Consider the following 14572-nt stretch of genomic DNA (forward strand, 5'->3'; position numbering starts at 1 on the left):
CAGCAAGCGAATACGTTTTTAAAATGCCGTAGGCTACGCCCACACCACGAGGCACAGAAAATGTGTCCACTCTACTATGTGAAGTAGAGCCATAAGCAAACAGACCGCAAACATGTCTCTCACCGTTTTAAAAGTAACTTGCTGCTCGCTCAGCAAAATCCAATGAAAACTGTAATTCGAATTTCTAAATGACTTTTCTGTTGGTGCCGTTTTGGCCATAATTAATAGGATTTTAATGTTTCGCCACCATGCGAGTATACGGTTACTGTCAACGACCCAAGATCCCCATCCCACGGATAGCTCGCCGTGATCGTATAGTGGTTAGTACTCTGCGTTGTGGCCGCAGCAACCCCGGTTCGAATCCGGGTCACGGCAGAATTTTCCCTGCAAAAAATATTATTTAATTGAAATACAAAATAACACAAATCCTATCGGATCAGGCATATTTTAAGTTATTCCTGACCTAGGAAGTAAAAAAAACATAAGTGAATTGTAATTGGAAACCAACTTTAACAAGCACTTTGACTGTCGTCCTTAACACTTGTAAGATGTTTATTCGCTCTCTATACAGGGAGTGCAGAATTATTAGGCAAATGAGTATTTTGTCCACATCATCCTCTTCATGCATGTTGTCTTACTCCAAGCTGTATAGGCTCGAAAGCCTACTACCAATTAAGCATATTAGGTGATGTGCATCGCTGTAATGAGAAGGGGTGTGGTCTAATGACATCAACACCCTATATCAGGTGTGCATAATTATTAGGCAACTTCCTTTCCTTTGGCAAAATGGGTCAAAAGAAGGACTTGACAAGCTCAGAAAAGTCAAAAATAGTGAGATATCTTGCAGAGGGATGCAGCAGTCTTAAAATTGCAAAGCTTCTGAAGCGTGATCATCGAACAATCAAGCGTTTCATTCAAAATAGTCAACAGGGTCGCAAGAAGCGTGTGGAAAAACCAAGGCGCAAAATAACTGCCCATGAACTGAGAAAAGTCAAGCGTGCAGCTGCCAAGATGCCACTTGCCACCAGTTTGGCCATATTTCAGAGCTGCAACATCACTGGAGTGCCCAAAAGCACAAGGTGTGCAATACTCAGAGACATGGCCAAGGTAAGAAAGGCTGAAAGACGACCACCACTGAACAAGACACACAAGCTGAAACTTCAAGACTGGGCCAAGAAATATCTCAAGACTGATTTTTCTAAGGTTTTATGGACTGATGAAATGAGAGTGAGTCTTGATGGGCCAGATGGATCGGCCCGTGGCTGGATTGGTAAAGGGCAGAGAGCTCCAGTCCGACTCAGACGCCAGCAAGGTGGAGGTGGAGTACTGGTTTGGGCTGGTATCATCAAAGATGAGCTTGTGGGGCCTTTTCGGATTGAGGATGGAGTCAAGCTCAACTCCCAGTCCTACTGTCAGTTTCTGGAAGACACCTTCTTCAAGCAGTGGTACAGGAAGAAGTCTGCATCCTTCAAGAAAAACATGATTTTCATGCAGGACAATGCTCCATCACACGCGTCCAAGTACTCCACAGCGTGGCTGGCAAGAAAGGGTATAAAAGAAGAAAAACTAATGACATGGCCTCCTTGTTCACCTGATCTGAACCCCATTGAGAACCTGTGGTCCATCATCAAATGTGAGATTTACAAGGAGGGAAAACAGTACACCTCTCTGAACAGTGTCTGGGAGGCTGTGGTTGCTGCTGCATGCAATGTTGATGGTGAACAGATCAAAACACTGACAGAATCCATGGATGGCAGGCTTTTGAGTGTCCTTGCAAAGAAAGGTGGCTATATTGGTCGCTGATTTGTTTTTGTTTTGTTTTTGAATGTCAGAAATGTATATTTGTGAATGTGGAGATGTTATATTGGTTTCACTGGTAAAAATAAATAATTGAAATGGGTATATATTTGTTTTTTGTTAAGTTGCCTAATAATTATGCACAGTAATAGTCACCTGCACACACAGATATCCCCCTAAAATAGCTAAAACTAAAAACAAACTAAAAACTACTTCCAAAAACATTCAGCTTTGATATTAATGAGTTTTTTGGGTTCATTGAGAACATGGTTGTTGTTCAATAATAAAATTATTCCTCAAAAATACAACTTGCCTAATAATTCTGCACTCCCTGTATACTATAGTGACAAGCGCATACCCCAAAATATTCCTGTTTTTCTTTGCTACATATAAACAAGCGTAAAAACAAAAATACTGAAATTACCAAAGAGTGACTAGGCAGAAAACCCCACCTCCTCTCCAACTGCATATTTCCTATCATTTAACAAGAACCATGAGTAATGTCACAGTGACGTGGATCTTCAAGCCAAACGAAAGCACAAGTGTGTTTTTCCAACAGAGTCAAAGGTTGCCAGACCAAAGGGGAAAGCACGTCACTAAAAATGGATGCATGACAAAAGCACCAAAACAACTACTACCCATAATAATAATAATAATAATAATGATAATAATAATAATAATAATATTAATGGTGATAAGAAGGAGAAAAGGTTTGGGATGTGCAATTTATTATGAATATTGTTTAAGCATTAGACCTCAATTATATAGCAACAACAACATATAAAAATACATCACATATAGCTTTTAAAATGTTCAAATGTTTATTAATTAACACGTGTGTTATGGCCCGTCTAGGTGCGGCCAGACCACAACACAAAGGGTGATCCATCCCCGTCCAACCCCAAGCAGCACGTCACACACTTAATACTTTGTGACAGTGATTTATTTACAATAAGTGCATTTAAACAAAGGAAGGGAGCAAATTATAACTTCAGAGTGAACCCAAGGCCAAAACAACAAACAAAAGGTAGCCTAACTCAGGAATAAGTACAACTTACCTAGTCAAAAGAACCAAACCAAATTACAAGTACTTTCCTCCCTACCTAGCAAAAACAGGAGAAAACTAATCAAACAAAAAGGTGGTCCACCCCTACATGCTCTAACATCAAATCAACATAGTGACATAGTGAACGGTCTGCCGGCTGGGTTGGGCGGAGGATGAATCAATGGCAGTCCCTGGCGGTCTCTTCTTATCCGCTGCCTCCCGGTCCTCAGCCAATCGGTGCGAGCCATCCACCCTGGATGCACCAACCACGGAGGAGCACCTGCACACTCAAATTTGCATATGATTACGATCCCAGTCGTAACACGTGTCTTTAAATTCTTTCATTAAAAGGCACTATATTATTTCATTCAGCCATGCAGGCTGCGCAGCTCCAGTTTCTGAAATAAGACCGTACTGGTTCGTCTGATATTTCCATCAAACTTCTCTCTTTTGGACAAGAAACATGAACATCACAATTTAATTCTTCAAAATACATTACATTTACAATCACCACGTGGGAAAGAAAAAATATATAGGTACACAAAGTGGACGATAAAGTTTCATTTTGGTGCGATCCATCAAATTATAGGCAGAAGAAACAAACCACGGCACCGCGTGACATTTTGTGCTATTCAGCAAACTCAGTACAGTCCAAAGGCACAACCAGGTTTCTCCCAACTCTGTTTTTTCTCTCCTTTATTTTCCGTAGAACTTCTTGTTCAGGAGGAAGATGAGTAAATTGACATTCACTTTGGCTTTGTCGAACATCTTCATGACCGCCACGCCTTCATACTGCAGCTGAAGGAGATCCTGCCAACATCAAACAGACTTGTTAATGCGCTGGTGCTGCAAATACGCTACAAATTATATCACAATAAAATACATCACTAAGTTCTTTCTTAAGTCAGGCTCGTACTGTGCTGGCTTATTTCCATGACTATTCCTGCCAGTAGTCCATAGAGAAGAAAAGGAAATTCAACCATTTGTCACCAGGATTAAGTGTTGACGAGTGAGTTTTCTAAAGGGAAATGTTTACCTGGAAATGAAGCTGGACTTTTTCCATCTCAACCCCCATAAACTTGGCTTTCACCTCAAAGTCTCCAACTTCCTCAGTGGGTGAAATGTCGAACATGACATTTTTGAACCTGAGAGATAAGAAAACCAAAAGTAAACAGGATGTGTGAGAGGACACGAGTCTGTTTGAAATTATAGCTGAATTGTTGGAGAAGCTCTAAACAGATGTTTGAACTCCATATCATTAGTTGTTTAGTCTAAATGTTTTAGTCAAAACTTATTGCCACTTTATACACAGCTGCTCTTCATATCTGGTGCAGTCTGGCTAAAAGTTATAGTAATGGCTGTAAGAAAAGGTGCACAAAGACACATCATCTTACTGAGAAATACTACAGTCTGTGGTCCGTGATGCAGGTTGCGTCCTGTTTTAAACTCCTTATTTACTCATGACTGCGCGCACATCAACACAAACAAAATCACCCTACATTTGAGGAAGACACCACGTCGGATATAACAATGAGAGACGGCCCACAGAGAAGAGATCCAACATTTGCTTACATCGTGCTCTTAACCTCAATGTAAAAAAGATCAAAAACTGATAGCTGATTACATGAAGTCCAACAAAATGTAGACACAACCTCGTTCTCATCAATGACACCAAGGTTGAGCGTTGAGCAGATAACAAGCGTTCCATGCTGTTATCGCTGAGGACCTGACACCAGCTCTCTGATAAAGAAGACCGAATGAGGCTGAAAAGGGGAAATATGTTGGCAACTTCCACCCCTGCAGCAGTGTGGTACAGTACCTGCACTGTCGCTGACCAAAGGGCCCTGCAGGTGGTAGTAAAAGCACGTGAGTACACTGTTGGTACCCAGCTGTCTGCCATCACAAACATCTATTTAAAATATAGCATCTGGATAACATCACCCATGACCCCACTCACAATAGTCTGTTTGATCGTCTCACGGGGGGAAACAGTACGGGTGTCTCAGGGCTTGCACTTTAACATTTGTTTTTCCTTTCCCGAACTGTAAATCTGTTAAACTATTGCCTCTCTGGCTCTTAAGCACTTTATCAAATGCACTCATAGAGCCATCTCTGCACTGTTGTTACAGCTCTGCTTGTATAATGACAAATAACATGAAATCAAGCACCAAAAAGTGTCTGGTGTTGGGAAAGCGAAACTTTTGTATATCAAGCCAAGTTTACTGTAAGGTACGTGAACAGACAAATAACCAAGATGTGACTGAACAAATGATAAATGTAAAATGTTTAAATAAAAACACTAAAAAAGTGTTTCACAGCTTCTTCGATGTAAAATGACATGTAATGATATGTAAGAAGGATGTTGGTACCAAGCCTTTTTCGACAGAACAGGTGAAGAACTGAACTCACTGGTTTGTCTGCAGTCCCTCTACCTCCAGGATGACTCCCTTCTCATGCAGTTTGGCTGCAGTGTACTTCAGAGACTGGGGCTTCCACTTCTTACTGCCCTTATCATCCCCTTTCCCATCCAGTTTTATAGATCTGCGTGAATTCCTGGACCACACAAACATACCAAGGGACGTGTTACCATTGAATCACAAGTTAAAATCATCCATCAAGTCTTTACCCTAATGAGGTTTGTTATAAATTAGGATACAACTCACTTCCTGTTTAGGTTATCCAGGCAAGTCTTGATGTAGGCATCATAGTAGTTCATCTGGTCCTGGTAGAAGGCTGTTTTTGAGTTGAGGGCAGTCAGAGTCTGCTGGAGCTTCACGAGCTCGGCCTTCCTCCTCTGTCTGTAGCGCCTTTGGTATCGGATGTACTGTCAAATACACATTTTAGCTTCACAAATACAGAACGCGGGTCTGCAACTTTAGCTGGGAAAAAGAGCTGCTTATGAACCTTTGATATTTCGTTGATGAGGTCCTGGTATTTGTTACTTGCAGTAGCAAGGCCAGCCTGCTCCAGGTTACGAAGGTTCCTGATAATCTTCCTCTTCTTCTGCTCGAGCGGTAACTGGATGTCCTCCAAAAGTGCTGGGCTGCTCTTCAGACCCTCTGGTGTCTGAGCATCCTGGACTGCCCTGCGCTCAACAATCCTAGTATGCTCTGACTCCTTAAGGAATAAGTCATATATGAAGTAACAGAATTAATTACACTGAGAGGCAAAGAAAAAATTAATCAAATGCATATGCTCCTTTGATGAATGAAAGTAGCTGGCAGGTATATGTAGAGGAAAAACAAGCTGAGAAATGTAGATCACCTGTGCTGCAGTGGCTGGAGTCTCAAGAATTTCAGGTAAAGTCTCTCCAGGTTGGATCCGAATCACATCCACAATCAGCTTTTTTGTCCTGATGCGCACACGCACACACACAAAGATCAAATGTGACACATTAGCTTCTTTTGTTTTATTTCACGTCACCAAAGCCACAAATTTGAGCTTATGTGTTGGGTTACAAATTAGTGTAACATCCGTTACCACCAAGTACAGAACTAATAAATATCCCTAGAGCACACACCCACATTTTGCTCACACCTACTGCGCTAGCTAACATGCTAACACTTTAAAAATGTATCATCAAGTTGGGGGGCTTTTCACACCCTATGTGTTGATACACCACTCTGCATTTAATCATTAGTTATTATTAAACCTTGGCTCCCTTCCACAGCATGACTTTTGTGTCTTCTCCAGCGGCAGATGGCGGCCCCTCCCTGATCTTAAAAGGGAGTTTTTCCTTCCCACTGTCACCAAGTACTTGGTTATTTATGGCCGTCTGATTATTGGAGTTTTCTCTCTGACACTGCAGGCACATTGAAGTGGCTGTAGTTGAAATCTGGTGCTAAATGAATAAAACTGAACTGAACTGATGCCAAGCGCAGAGAAAGATTTGAGAGTTATGTAAGATGAATGCTCAATACAGGACAGAATGTTAATCGCCTTCAAAACAATTAAAATTAAAATTAAAAAATTATATACTGTATATTATCCCAAGGAGCTTGAGTCTTATAACTGACTTTCACAGCATTGTTAGCAGGGTATGTTCAACTTTTTAAAAAAAACAAACAAATTCAGACACATTTGCAATGTTTATTTTAAATGTCTGGACTATCATTTGTTGCACAAGCTGTGAACTGTGTCCGAGAATAAGGACAAAACCAGCAATGCATTCAAGGCAAGATAAGCCAGACCACGAAACGCCTTCCTTTGGAACAGGAAATGATAGAAGAGCAGGAAAGACAGCAAAGATATGCAACTGAAAGATAGCCACAAAGAAACGCACAATGTGTCAAGAAGGGTTAAGTGCAGTGCATCATATAGCAACACCAAACTCTATGTTGAAGATTTCTGAATGAGTGTAATTCAGCGTCAAAGTTTTGCTTTAAATACCCATTACAGGGCTAAACACCTAAAGCCTAAGGATTAAAGTCTGTTACAGGACACACAGTTTCTGTCTCAGCATCCTCCAGTGACAACCTTACTTTGTACTGAGGGTCTTTAAGTCTCTGTCATCTCCTTCCAGCAGCTCAAACTTGCTGGTTAGAGTGAGGGAGATCTCAGTCTTCGCCAGCTGACTCAGAGCACTCTCGCTGTTTGGATCATTTGGGTCAACAGCTCTTATTGCTACTGTGGAGGTCACGTGCTTCCGGTTACTGTGGAGGTGTGGAGGTCACGTGTATCCGGTTACTGTGGAGCTCCACAGTGGCTGCAGCCAGGTGCTCTTGGGGGGATATTTTGGCTTCATTTTTGCACAATGGGAGGAGGCGGTGTCGCGTCGTCCATCTTTTCTACAGTCAATGGTTTGTTTGGGTTTTTTTTGGTTTTTTAAGAACTTTATTTACAGATAGTATAACATACAAGGCACAATCATTAATCTCAATATGTAACATCCTTGGTTGAGCAATATAGCAAGAAAAAAACAAAAAAAACAAAAACAAACAATAAACAAAGCTACAAAAAGAGAGAACAATCAATGAAGGATTTGAACCAAAGGCAAAAAATACCATGAGCAAAAAAGGGCAGTCATGATTATAACATACGGAGGTTTCTTTTTTTTCTTAACATAGATCAAATTCGTTAAATAAAACAACAAGCTTATGAGCTTTCTTATTATTCACAAGTTTCAGCGATTTAGCCCAGAGTTTAAAGTCATTCAGCCATCTGTTTATACATGGTTTAGCTTTAAAATATCTACATTTATGAATAAAAAATTTTCCCATTAACAAAAACGTCCTAATCAACAAGTCAAAATCTGCATTCTCAGCAAGTATTCCAAATTTTATTACTGTCACCGTTAAATGTGGTAACTGAATTCTCCTGGACTGTAGCCAGCTCCACATGTCAGTCCAGAAGGAGTGCACTGACTCACAGTAGAAAAACAAGTGATCCAGACTTTCAATATCATTTTCACAAAATGTGCAGGCGTTCACATCTAAGTTAAATTTCCGTCTTAAGAATTCATTGGTTGGATAAACCTCATTAATGATTTTAAAGTGAACCTCTTTTACTTTAGGGGAAAGAGGAAGTGAAATATACTTTTTTCTTATCGCCTTAACCTCTATGGTCTCAAATTCTTTAAGGATATAATTTCTTTTAACCGGATTAGGGCAAATTTCATTTATCAAAATATTCCCGATCACCTTGTTTGTAAACCTGCTGTCATCAAATTCAACTCCAGCTATGCAGAGCTGCCTCAGTCCAGGAGAAATTTTAGAGTGCACAATATCTTCTTTTATCATTGATCTCAAAGGGACTGGGATGGCTTTTATTAAGGATTTATATCTCTTAGCAGTACATCTTACATCAAATTTCTCACAAAACGTCTCATGTTTTAATAAAACCCCATTCTCATCCATAAAATGAGCTACAGCCCAAATCCCTTTAGATCTCCATTCATCCATGTACACAGATTTCCTACACAAACGGATATACCTGTTGTTCCATATAGGGGTATTGTGAGGAGTAAAGTTATGTTTATAGATTAATTTCCAGTACAGAAGGGCCTGCTGATGGAAAGCTGAGAGTTTAACAGGTAACGAACTGCAATCAAAGTCACAACGTAACAAAAAGTCTATTCCACCCATTTTGCCAAAAATCAAATTGGGAATAATGTTCCAAAAGGAATTTTTGTTCCTAATGAAAGATCTTAACCATTTCAATTTTAGTACACCATTCATAACATCAAAGTCAATGGCATTAGCCCCACCCTCTTCATAATTCTTAATCATATCATTTTTCTTTATATAATGACATTTGTTCCTCCATATGAATAAGATTATTTATAGATTTAATCAGTTTTGGAGATATGGGCAGAGAAAAGGCTGGATAGATTAGTCTGGATAGACTGTCCATTTTGGTTAGCAAGATTCTCCCAGAGTTATGTCCCTTTGCAGCCACCTGTTCAAAATTGACTTACACTTTTCTATATTGGTACAGATATTCTTATTTTCTGTTGATGTCTTATCCTTACAAATTACAATGCCCAGATACTTCACCTCTTTTTTGATCTGTATATTATTTATCGCTTGAAGGGGACACTCATGCAGAGCTAGAATTTCACATTTATTAATATTCAGCTGTAGGCCAGAAGCTTTGGAGAAGTGGTTGATCACCTGTAAGGCTAAAGGAATCTGGTCCTCATTTTTTAAAAACAGGGTGGTATCATCTGCCAGCTGACTGATTATTATCCGTTCATCCATCACAGTTAACCCCTCAATGTGACTGTTTTTAATCAGAATACACAACAGCTCAGCAACCATGATGAACAGAAGTGGTGAGCTGCTACATCCCTGCCTTATCCCTCTATTAACCTCAAACCTTGAGCATGTACCATGTTCTAGCAAAACAGAGCTATTAATGTCATTATAAAGCATCTCTATGACATCAATAAATTCCTCTCCAAAACCAAAAGACTGCAGAGTTTTTAATATGAACGTATGTTCAACTGAGTCAAATGCTTTGTAAAAATCCAAGAACAGGATGTATCCTCTCTCTTGGAGTATTTCACTGTACTCAAGGAGGTCCAAAACCAGCCTAATATTGTTATGAATTAGTCTTCTTTTCAAAAAACCTGATTGTGTTTCACTGATAATGTTTGAGATGCCTTTCTTTAGCCTCTCAGCTACAGCTCCAGACAGGATCTTATAATCAGTGTTTAATAAGGTGATGGGTCTTAAATTGTCTAAAATTCTTTTATCCTTACCAGATTTAGGGATCAGGGTTATCAACCCTTGTTTCATGCTTGGCATCAGTTCTTTTTTCTCTATCGATTCCTTTAATGCAGGGGTGTCAAACTCAATTGCACAGGGGGCCAAAACTCAAGGCACACTTTAGGTCGCGGGCCAAACAAGATAAACATTTATTTAACACACTACAACAATGTTTTTTAAACATAAATATGAATTAAAACAGACAGGAATATTATTCCAGATTAAATAAACTTAAAAAAAATAAACTTTAACTTTAAATATTTTGCTCCTCATAAAAATATATCCTGTCAAAATTATGTAAGTTAGAAATATGAACATGCTGCCAAAACCCCAGAAAAAATAAATGAAAGCATACACAAGGTTGGAGCCGCATATAGACGGAGCATTGCTTCTGGAATGGAACTAATAAACTGTGCGGGCCATTCAGTGTCGTACTTTCCCTTGAGTGTATCATTACACTGCAGCTCCATCTGAATCTGCACAGGTGCAGTTCAGCAAAGTCCGCTGACTTGGTTCAACATTACTTGGCAACAGGGAAAGTGAGGCAGGTTGCACTGGTGCATTTGTGACAGCTTCACTTGAAATGCCTTCACCGCATCATACATGCCATGTCCATGAACTGACAGATTTCCTTGCTGAGCTCAAAAACTCTATTGAGAATTTTTATCCCAACTCAGCCAACGGACCTCTGTATGATGAGGAATGTCGGCAAACTCTGAATCTATTTCCCACATAAAAGACTGAAATTGACGGTGATTTAAACTTTTAGCTCAGATAAAATTTACGGTTTGCGTTACGGTGATCATTACATGCTCCATTTTTAGGACTTTACCACACAGCGTTTCCTGGTGTATGATGCCGTGATATGCTGATAACTCACCGGTACAGTTCTCCTACGCATCTTTACTCGCATCCTGCTGACTAGTCCACTTTTTTGACCGCACAACACCGGCGCTCCATCTGTTCTAAGTCCAACAAGTTTGTCCCAGGGCAGTTTCATGTCGGTTACACTTTGACATACATTTTAAAAATGTCTTTTCCTGTCGTTGTCCCGTGCATCGATTTAATGTTCAGTATTTCCTCTCCACGGATGAAGATGGTCAGCTGTGCAATGTCCATCATGTCTATACTTTCATCCACAGTGAGAGAGTGTGGAATAAAGTCTTTGCTTCTTTCACACAACTGTGTTCTTAAATCAGTGGCCATCTCACAAACCCGATCAGCAATCGTATTTCTCCTCAGGCTCACATTTGCCAAAATCTGCGTTTTGTCTGGACACAAGACGTCGCACACCTTCATCATGCAGCTCTTCAGAGTACCGGGCTGATTTGGCTCCTCTGCTGCAATAAAACTTGCTTTCACAACAGCTTCACTTTGTGATTTTGCTCTGGTGAAAAAAGTCTGCTGAAATGTCAGATTCTTCTTTAGCTCTTCTACTTTCTGTAGTTTCTGCTCTGCATTTAGGTTTTTCAGCTTATCCTGACGTTTTGTCTCGTAGTGCCATCTTAAATTAAATTCCTTAAATACAGCCGCATTAGCTCCACTAATAAGACACACGGGTTTACCAGCAATGTCTGTAAACATATATTCAGTCTCCCACTGGTGCTGAAAGGCTCTGCTTTCAGAATCAACTTTTCTCTCCACCATTGTGAGCAGCTAGCTTCGCAATAACAGAAGTTTGACTTGAGCAGGATTGTTCCCACTTAGCCTAGCGTTCAGCAAGGAGGCTGCAGCGCTGCATTATGGGATCTGTAGTTCGTATATATTATTAGCGCCTCATATCGCCGGGCCATGCATAACAATAATAGTACATCTATATAAAATGATCTCGCGGGCCAGATATAAATGTACGCCGGGCCGGATGTGGCCCGCGGGCCTTGACTTTGACACATGTGCTTTAATGCATCAAACAATAAAGTTCTTAGGTCCTTCCAGAAGAATTGATAAAAGTTAGTAGTGAGTCCATCTGTCCCTGGGGACTTGTTTAATGCCATTTTCATGACCACCAAATCCAGTTCCTCAATTTTAAGCTCTGAATCACACAGATCTTTGAACGGCTCGTCAATACATGGGATGAGATTATGAATCTTATTAAAGAAACTATCAGAATCAGCTGCTGAATATTCTGAGGAGTACAATTTGGAATAAAAAGTGAAGACTTCCTTTTCAATCTTTCTGAAATCTTTACATTCAGTCCCATTTATCAACAAGCTTGTGATTAAATTTCTCTGCTGTCTACACTTTTCCAGCTTACTAAAATATGATGAGTTCTTTTCACCTGCCTCAATCCATTTGGCTCTCGATCTTATAAAGGCACCCTGGGCTTTCTCTAGGTAAAGATCATCTAATTTAGTTTGTAACTCCATCAATTTATTCTTCTCTTGCACGTTTAGTTTTTCTTTACTACAGCACTGAGTTATTTCACGAAGTAAACTACTTTCATATTCCCGTTTTTCCCTGTTCAGTTCTTTGCAGAATTTTATAGTGAATTCTCTGAGTTTGAATTTAATAAATTCCCATTTCTGTATATTACCCACTACTGAGTCATCATTTTTTATATCTGTAATTATATGTCTAATTTTATCACAGTACTTGTCCTTATTTAAAAGGCTGGCATTAAATTTCCAATATCCCCTGCTGCTACGTCTCATCCTTGTTGGTTCTAAGACAAGATCAATGAAACAGTGATCAGATAGGGGTGCTTTGGAGATTTTAGATTTTGAAGTACACCTCAAAATGTCATCGCTCACTAACCAATAATCAATTCTTGACCTGCTTTCTCCATTAGGTTTAAACCATGAATAATTCTTAACTCCAGGATTCAAACTTCCCCAAATGTCTGTAAAATTATTATCACTAGAAAAGTTCTCAATAATGTTATTCTGTTGCCTCCTTCTTAAGCGAGGAGGCCATCTGTCCATCCACTCATCTGGTGTCATGTTCCAGTCTCCTCCTACAAGGATGTAATCTGTGGGGTACATAACTTTAAACTCTGAAATAACTTTTGTTAGATTTTCCAATAGACTTTTATTTTGACCCTCATTATTATGTCCATAAAGATTTGTAACAATTAGAAATATACCTTCGCTCTTCAAAACTGCAGTTAACCAATGACCCTCACTATCAGCTTTATATGTTATAATCTCCCCTGGGAACTTATTAAAACAAATCGCCACACCTCCAGATCTGTTAGATCCATGACTGAAAAGAATCTTCTCTCCCCACTGATTAGCCCAAAAGGTAGCATCAGCATCCACAGAGTGAGTTTCTTGTAAAAACAGACAGTGACATTTTTGCCCCTTGCAAAATAAAAAAAGTGCCTTTCTCTTAACAATTTCCTTCAAACCCTGAACGTTTAATGAACCAAAAGAAATTCTTGAGTGAACCATAACAAGAATATGCTAAGAAAATAACTAATAATATTTTTTTTTTTAAAAAGAAAAGAAAAATATATAAATATGAGTCTAAATTGTAACACTTGTCACCAACTCAGTGACTAATAATCTTTAACTTTAAGTAGAACTCTTTTGTCCCATTGATAATATTCCACTGTATACAGTCTTACTTAAGGTCTTTCATTCAACGTCACCAATCCTCCGTCCTTCGATATATCCATGATGACCCCGGAAAAAGGCCCGCTTCCCAGCGCGTCTGGCTTGTTCAATTTGCGGCCACAGCCGCCTCCTCTCTTCCCAATCCTCCCGCGGCTGTACCTCAGCGAAGTGGAAACCCCCGTTCTTACAGACAGCCGAGTCTTTGGTGCGACGCCAAATCTCCTCTTTCACATGTCTCAGAGCAAACAGAATGATGATATGTCGGACCTTATTCTCAATCTTCTTCCCCACTCTATGCACCACATCCACAGATTCTTCAAGCTTTGATGTCATATCAGGTGCGATCTTGCCAGGAATTCCAACAACCAGCGATCTGACATCTTCATCTTTTTTCTCCTCTAAACCTTTAATCCGGAGGCACCACCTCATTTTGTACCTTTCTTGCTCTCTCACTCTCTCCTTGAGATCGTAGTTATCTTTGGTCAACTGCTCGTTTCGTCTCTCCAACTCTTTAACCTTTTGTTTACATTCTTTCACCTCCTCCGAGTTGAACTGAACCGCTTTGGCTAGCTAGCATCGTACTAGCTTGCTTGCATTGCACACTCAGGTCAGCTAGCTGCTCATCCACTCTTTTTTCAAGGTTTAGAATCGCTTTCAATATAGTAGCATTAGAGACTTCGTCACTTTCACTTATCTCTGCTGACTTAGCTTTCTTCTCTGCAGGCTTCTTACTGGGTGTAGATGGAACCGAATCGATGCTCCGTTCCCTTTTGCTCATCACTGCTACGTCCATTGCTGCGTAGTCATGATCCGTTCCTTCTCTGCTGCCTTCCTTTTCATCACATGGCGATGTTGTTTCTTGTTTTTTAAGGTCGAGTTTGAATTTAGCAGGTTTAACTATACTTGGGGCACTCATTTTACCACTTTCGAGTGGAAACAGTAACGAACACAAGGTAAATTTTTCTTGC

At 39.9% G+C, this 14572-nt stretch overlaps 1 protein-coding gene and 1 non-coding gene across 2 annotated transcripts; one reads left to right on the plus strand and one right to left on the minus strand.

Moving 5' to 3' along the window:
- The first annotated feature begins 303 nt into the window (after positions 1-303).
- trnah-gug (transfer RNA histidin (anticodon GUG)) lies at positions 304-375 on the plus strand. The gene has a single exon. It is a non-coding gene; the product is annotated as a tRNA-His (tRNA).
- A 2894-nt stretch (positions 376-3269) lies between these two features.
- On the minus strand, positions 3270-9674 carry LOC100697560 (ras GTPase-activating-like protein IQGAP2). The gene is made up of 8 exons (XM_025899865.1): positions 9659-9674; positions 7324-7507; positions 6107-6194; positions 5747-5959; positions 5506-5666; positions 5252-5395; positions 3879-3987; positions 3270-3652 (listed from the first exon to the last, which is right to left on the minus strand). Exons 1-8 carry the CDS (start codon positions 9672-9674, stop codon positions 3539-3541), a joined length of 1029 nt encoding a protein of 342 aa, XP_025755650.1. The 3' UTR covers positions 3270-3538.
- Between the last annotated feature and the right edge of the window lie 4898 nt (positions 9675-14572).

Source organism: Oreochromis niloticus, linkage group LG17 (genome assembly GCF_001858045.2).
Source record: "Oreochromis niloticus isolate F11D_XX linkage group LG17, O_niloticus_UMD_NMBU, whole genome shotgun sequence".
In the NCBI taxonomy this organism is placed as follows: domain Eukaryota; kingdom Metazoa; phylum Chordata; class Actinopteri; order Cichliformes; family Cichlidae; genus Oreochromis; species Oreochromis niloticus.

Bases quoted from the DNA above. Each gene is read 5' to 3' on its own strand.
- LOC100697560 (XM_025899865.1), bottom strand. The intron at 5,396-5,505 runs GTGAGTTGTATC...TGTGTGGTCCAG, and splicing joins CTGGATAACCTAAACAGGAA to GAATTCACGCAGATCTATAA. The intron at 3,988-5,251 runs GTGAGTTCAGTT...CTTATCTCTCAG, and splicing joins GAGGGACTGCAGACAAACCA to GTTCAAAAATGTCATGTTCG.